General features: G+C 57.4%; 1 protein-coding gene across 2 annotated transcripts in view; it reads right to left on the reverse strand.

Moving 5' to 3' along the window:
• SLC48A1 (solute carrier family 48 member 1) overlaps positions 1-4,892 on the reverse strand; it is a 7,189-nt gene extending 2,297 nt beyond the window's left edge. The window contains exons 1-2 of one of the 2 annotated variants that reach the window (XM_045287246.1): positions 4,728-4,800; positions 1,538-1,629 (exon numbers count right to left, since the gene is read on the reverse strand). In XM_045287246.1, coding sequence (XP_045143181.1) covers positions 1,538-1,595 — 58 coding nt within the window. In that variant the 5' untranslated portion in view covers positions 1,596-1,629; positions 4,728-4,800. Of the gene's footprint in view, positions 1-1,537; positions 1,630-4,727 lie in introns of both variants that reach the window. The other variant, XM_004711432.2, reaches the window with a different exon arrangement.
• Between the last annotated feature and the right edge of the window lie 1,122 nt (positions 4,893-6,014).

The raw sequence follows: 6,014 nt of genomic DNA on the forward strand, positions 1-6,014 counted from the left end.
TGGTGATGGTGGTGGTGGTGTGTGTGGTGGGGAGCACATGACAGGGCTGCCGGCTGCAGTGCAAAAGCAGATAAGCAGAGGGGTGCCTGCCTCTTGCTCCCAGGCAGGCCCAGAAAGCCATGCCACTGCTGCCCCTGGGTTCTGCCTGGGAAAAGACACATTTCTCACCATAGATGTTACTGACATTAACATAATGCTATTTCTAATGCTAAACCATTTATTATTTAAAACCATGGCTTTAATTACTCCAAACACTTAAATGTGGTCTCAGTTTTCATGCCTGATGGGGCACATACCTACAGCTAGGACCCGTATCATCCTCAAAAGGCCTTTGGGGTCCCACTACATTTTCAGGGTGTTCCGGGGTTTGGAAATGACAAAGTCTGAGAAGCTGTACAGTCCCTGATTTCCTGGGACTCCACACCTCCAACCCTGAGGGGATGGGGAAGCCCTCCTGCCACCCTGGACACCCCCGGGGGCAGAAGCTCATGGGCTACTTTCTCCAGGCCTGTGGCCCTGCTCTCCAGTGGCAGGGCCCATCCCAAACACCCTGCCTGATTCTTTTGGGACAGGCACACCCCAGGGCCACCCAGGACCTAAGTGACCTCCTTGGGCCACACCCCATAATACTATCTATGTTGGGGGCTATGGCTGGGCCAGAGGTCTCTCCAGTCCGTTCCTGGGTCAGTCTCTAGACTGGGGTAAATGCCTCCCCTAGGATGCCAGCTGCCACTCAGCCAATACAATGAGTACCCTCTGTGCCAGGCGGTGCCTGCTTCCCCAGCCCGAAGGGTGAAACAAATATCAGCCCCATTGGCAAGGGTCTGGGGCAGGGCCCTGGGGGACCCAGGGGGGAGGGCAGGGGAAAAGTGAGAGCCAGCTGCAATCTCTCAGCCTGCAGGCCCCCAGCGGGTATGAGCCACACACCCTAGTGGGGGTGAGGACGCACCCCGGACATCAGGAAGGTGCTGCTCTGGCGCCTGCATTCCAGTCATGAACAGGGAGGGTGAGCGTGGGGCTGGAGATAGAGGTCCTGATATTGTGGAACTAGGTGCTGTTTCCTAGCTCTGGGCACTGCTGGGCGGCTTGGTGACAGAGATAGCCGGCCTACACAGCAAGAGGAGGCCCAGGCCGGGGCTGCTCGCCACTTGCCAGAGCCCCAGTGCTTCTTCACTTATAACTGCGGAGGGGACCCATGGACTCGCCAGCCTGGGTGCTCAGCAATTCCACTGTGTCCTCTCAGTGGGGGCAGCAGCTCACCACTTGCCCTCCCCCCACCTTTCTCAGGGGCCTGGGTCCCTGCACCAGGGGTCAGGGTGAGGGAGGACAAGCATCTCTTGGGCCCTGCCGGGTGGGACACAAGTAGGTCAGGGGGCAGAATCCCACTGCCTAGACTGAAATCTGCCCTCTGGGTTTCCTGTTCTTTCTCTGAATTCTTTCCCCTTCCGCTCACATGCAGCCTGATTTTTCACAAGGTGGCGGTGGGGGTGGGTGGGTGCTAGGCACCCTCCAGGAACTGTCAGGGGTAGGCCCGCACTCGTGGTCCGATGAAGCTTCTGGAAGCCAGCACAGGAGGAAAAGGAGGTCAGAGCCATGCCTCTATGACTCAGCACTTTGGGTTGGAAACTGCTGAAATAAGAGCCAGTGAAAACGGCCCCTTGGAACCCACAGCCATGCTCCAGCGATGCCCCCAACACACCCACCCACCCCTACCACCAAGGGCACCCAGAAGAAGCATCCACATGCCCACTCCCCGCCCCTCCCACCTGCTCCAGTCCCTCTCTCCTCCCTAAACATGTACCCCCCACCCCCACCCTGGCTCCCACCAGCTCCACACACGTCCACCAAAGATCCCCTCGACAGCGCTCCCCAGGAACCTCTAGATGCAGGGCAGAATGGGCCATCTCCCAGCCCACCTACCACATGCTTGGGGCAGACCCCAGCCGTCAGCCTTCCCAGCCCGCTCCATGGGCCGGGCCTCCCGGCTGTCAAGCTAACAGCTGGGCTGGAGGTAAGAAGAAGAGAAGCCCCGGGGAGCCCACAGGGAGAACACAAACCAGGGGACAGGGCCCTGCTATGTAGTTGAACCCCCACCTCAGAGGGCCTCTTGCTGGGGCACCGGTCCTGCGCCAGCAAGAGAAGCATCTCTGTGTCTCCCACATGCTCCCACAGCAAAGCCAGGCATGGGGACATGGGGGAGGTGGGAGTGAGGCACCAATCAGAGGCCTTTCTCTCATGGCTGTTTTCCCTGGAAGCTACTTCTTCCCAGGCACCCACCAGGGCCAGAGAGCGCATCCTCACTCGACACTCTCCCACCGGATCCAGGGGCTGTGGGGTTGATACCCCCAGAAACCAGCACTCTCAGAGCCCCCGCCCGAGAACGGAGCACGTGGGGCAGCCCTCCAGTGACTCAGCAGTTTCTGGGCTGGAAATGCCAAGTCAGAAGTGGGGTGCTCATCAGCCAGCAAATGTGCTGACACTTCACCCCCAAAGAGGAAGAAGGCTAACAACTTGGGTACAGAGCCTCTCAAAAGGCGCTCGGAGTGAGGAGGAGTGAGCTTGGTCCTGACCCGGCACCACCCCTTACCTGTGCCAAGAGGCTTTGGCACTTCCCCGGCTACCTCTTGGTTGTCACCAGTCAGAACTGTCAGAGAGAGGTGTCAGGGTCCCAGCTACAGCTGCCTAGCACCTCTTCCTGCAGGCAACACCACAGCTGGCCAGTCTCGGAAGATGGGGGAAGCCACAGAGGACAAGGGGCCAGGCCCTGGGTCAGAAGAAACATCCAGAGGACTCCCTGGAGTTCAAGGCCAAGGGCCTTTTCCATGGTCCGCTACTAGGCAGCTGGAGCTGAACAACGCAGACAAGACACCAGAGCTGGAGTCTGTCTGGCAGATCATCGCAGCTAGTGGCAGCGCTGCCCACTCCTTCCAGATGAGGAAACCGAGGCCTCGTGGTATGTGCACCTGCTCACACAGCTAAGCAGGGCTCACCTCCACCACCACCACCACCAGACCAGACTCTGGCACACCTGGCTCTGATCCTACCCACAACCTTCACCCTATCTCAGGCCTTAGGCAGCAGCCAGGCCAGGCCGCACACACCTCATTCCAAATGGGGAGGCAGCACAGCCAATAAAGCCACCCACGACGATTCTGACTCAGCGACACTATAGGGCACAGGAGGGCAGCTCCATAGGGTCTCCAGGGATATACATCTTTATGGGGACCAGACAGTCTCATCTTTCTCCCACTGACTGGCGAGTGGGTTTGAACCACCGACTGTGGTTAGCAGCCCAAGTTTAACCCAGGGCTCCTAGCAAAGCCACTAGAAACAGGGAGGGAGGGGGAATTTTTTCTTTAAGTTGCAAGACTTGAACCTTGAACATGGTGGGTGGTAGGGGTACAGAGGGGGAAGGTACAGGCTCTGCAGCTAACTGAGCAGAGATAGGCTGGCTTCCCCAAGAAGGGTAGGAGCCCACAGGTGGTCTGGGTACAGGAACACTCCAGAACCCTGGCCTAGCCTTCCTTGGTGGCCCACAGTGCTCAGCTTGGCTCAGCTTAGGCTATGGTGGTGGGTACATGACCCTCTTATAAGGCAGGATCCCCAACCTGGCATCTTTTCTCCACTCAAAAAGAGCTCAGTCAACAAAGTAGCAATGAGAGCATCTCGTTACTTTTAGTAAGTCCATTTAGGTTCTTCCTAGCAGAGTAAGATCATCCTGTGTAGAAGTATAGTCCTTTCATGCAGGTTCCCCTCCAAAGTGCTTTTTCCACGAACAATATTTCATGGCACGGTGCCATCTTGGCCAAATTAGTGCTTTACTCCCAACCTCAGTTTCCTCATCTGTCAAATGGGTACAACATCACCTGTCATCAAATGAAAACAATCACTTCGACTTTGCCTGGCTCATCAAAACCACCAACCAACTCGATGTTGGCAAGTGAAAATATTTGTCTTCACACCAATTCTTCGGCAGAGAGGGGCAAAGGCTTGCTCAAAATGGTGCACACCAAGCCCAGAGCCCGGGTGGCCCTGTTGGCACACTGCTGCTCTCTTCCTAGCACCCCGTGGCCTCCCTGCTGCACAAAAAGAGGTGCCCGCAGAGTTTTGCAGACCCCGGGCGGAAGAGGTGCCACAGCAGAGGGGTGGCGAAAAGCGCGATGCGGGTGCGAAGGATTCCACTTCCCGTCTGATTCCGGGTGCAGTCCCCTTGGTCTGCGTGGGGGGCTCCGCGAGGGCTGGGGGGAGCCCACTGGAAGGCAGCAGATGGGCTCCCACATTTAGTCCCTTCCTCAGCCCTCGCCCAGCCCCTGGGGGAAGGAGCGCCGGAGGACGGAGGACGAGAATTCCCCGGAACGGTGGAAGAGTAGGGGGGTCTTCTCCCGGCGCCAGGCGCGGGGAGCGCGAGGGGGGCCGGCGTGCAGAGAAGACGCCCGTAGAGGGAGCACTGGGAGGAGGACCCGAGAGCAAGGGTGCAGGGACGAGATAACCGGGCGGCGGGAGGTTTGTGCAAACGGCAGAGGTGGGGCGTCGGCGCCCCCAGGTCGCGCCCGGGTCCCTAGGCCCCCGGAGCAGGCCGGGCCTGCGCCGCCTGCCCGCAGACGGCTTCAGTAAACACCCCGCCCGCTCCCCGGGGAAGCGCCTCCCGGAGCGGCAGGCAGCGCCCTCCGCCGCCGCCTCTGCCCCGGACCCGGGACCGCGCGCCCCCGGCGCGCCCCCAGGGGTACCTGCGAGCCCCCCCATGGCTGCGGTCCCCGGCTGTCTGTAGACGACCGTCCAGACGAGGAAGATGGAGAAGCCGGCCACAGAGCTGACACCGGAGTACGCGGCCCGGAGGCCGAGCTGCAGCCGGGACGGGGCCATGGCGAGAGTCGCAGGTGCAGCACCCGGAGCCCGGAGCTGGGAGCCGGGAGCCCGGAGCCCGGAGCCCGGAGTCCGGAGTCCGGAGCCGGAGCCGGAGCCGCCCCCGCCCCGCGCTCCGCCCTCGGCCCCGCCCCCGGCCCCGCTGGCACAGCGCCCCTCGCTGGCTGGAGGCCGCCTGCACCCTGGCCAGACTGCACAGCTGGTGGCTCTCAAGTTGAGGTTCCTCTTTTAGGGAGACGTCTGTTAGATAAGACAGATTCCTGGGCTCATCCTCAGGCCTATTGCATCAGGAGATTTAGGCCTTGACTGGGGCAAGGGAATATGCATTTCTATAAGTACCTCTTGTAGTAATTTTACATTTTTATTCCTAAATAAAAATGTAAAAATAAAAAAATAAAATTTTCCTTTTAAAAGTAAGATTTAAATTACTCTTTAAACACCCCCCCACATTAAAATTAAGGCATAATTATAACAACAGATATATGACCAATGGAATCAAATTGGTAGTCCAGAAATAGACCCATGGGTCTAAGGTTACTTGATTTGGAGCTAGTGCTAAGGTCATCCAATAGAGAAAGAGTAGTTGGGGGGGGGGGGCTGGGCCCATACTTCACACCACATATGAAAGCACACTCACAAAGGATCAAACACCTACATATAAGGACCCAAAGCATAAAACCCTTAGAAGAAAACAAAAATCTAATGCTTTGGGTCCTAGTTTTCAACAATGGATTTTTAGATGTGACACAGAATACAAAAATAAGAGAAGGTCAGACAAATTCATGGGAGTTCATCAGAACTAAAAACTTGTCACCAAAGAATATTTAATCAACAGAGTGAGGAGCCCCCATGGATTGGGAGAACATTTCAGGGAGGGGAGGTAAAGGTTTGCGATCCAGAATATATGAGGGACTTCAAAAAGTTTGTGGATGAGGAAGTTCTGGCAAGATGGTGGACTAGGCAGACATGCTACACAGACTTTCTAGACACGAGGGATCAAATGAAACAGATTCAGTTCACAGTCCTGGAACCCTGAGCTTCAGAGGAAAGTCTAGAGAAGTAGATTGAGTTCCGATGGGGGGAGGCTGAGCAAGAACAGCGAGAGAGGAGACAGGGTCCGAACTGTTGGCTAGCCTGGCAGTGTGGCCGTC

This window comes from Echinops telfairi, unplaced genomic scaffold (genome assembly GCF_000313985.2).
Source record: "Echinops telfairi isolate 266 unplaced genomic scaffold, ASM31398v2 ScPeMD7_12;HRSCAF=54, whole genome shotgun sequence".
Taxonomy (NCBI): Eukaryota; Metazoa; Chordata; class Mammalia; order Afrosoricida; family Tenrecidae; genus Echinops; species Echinops telfairi.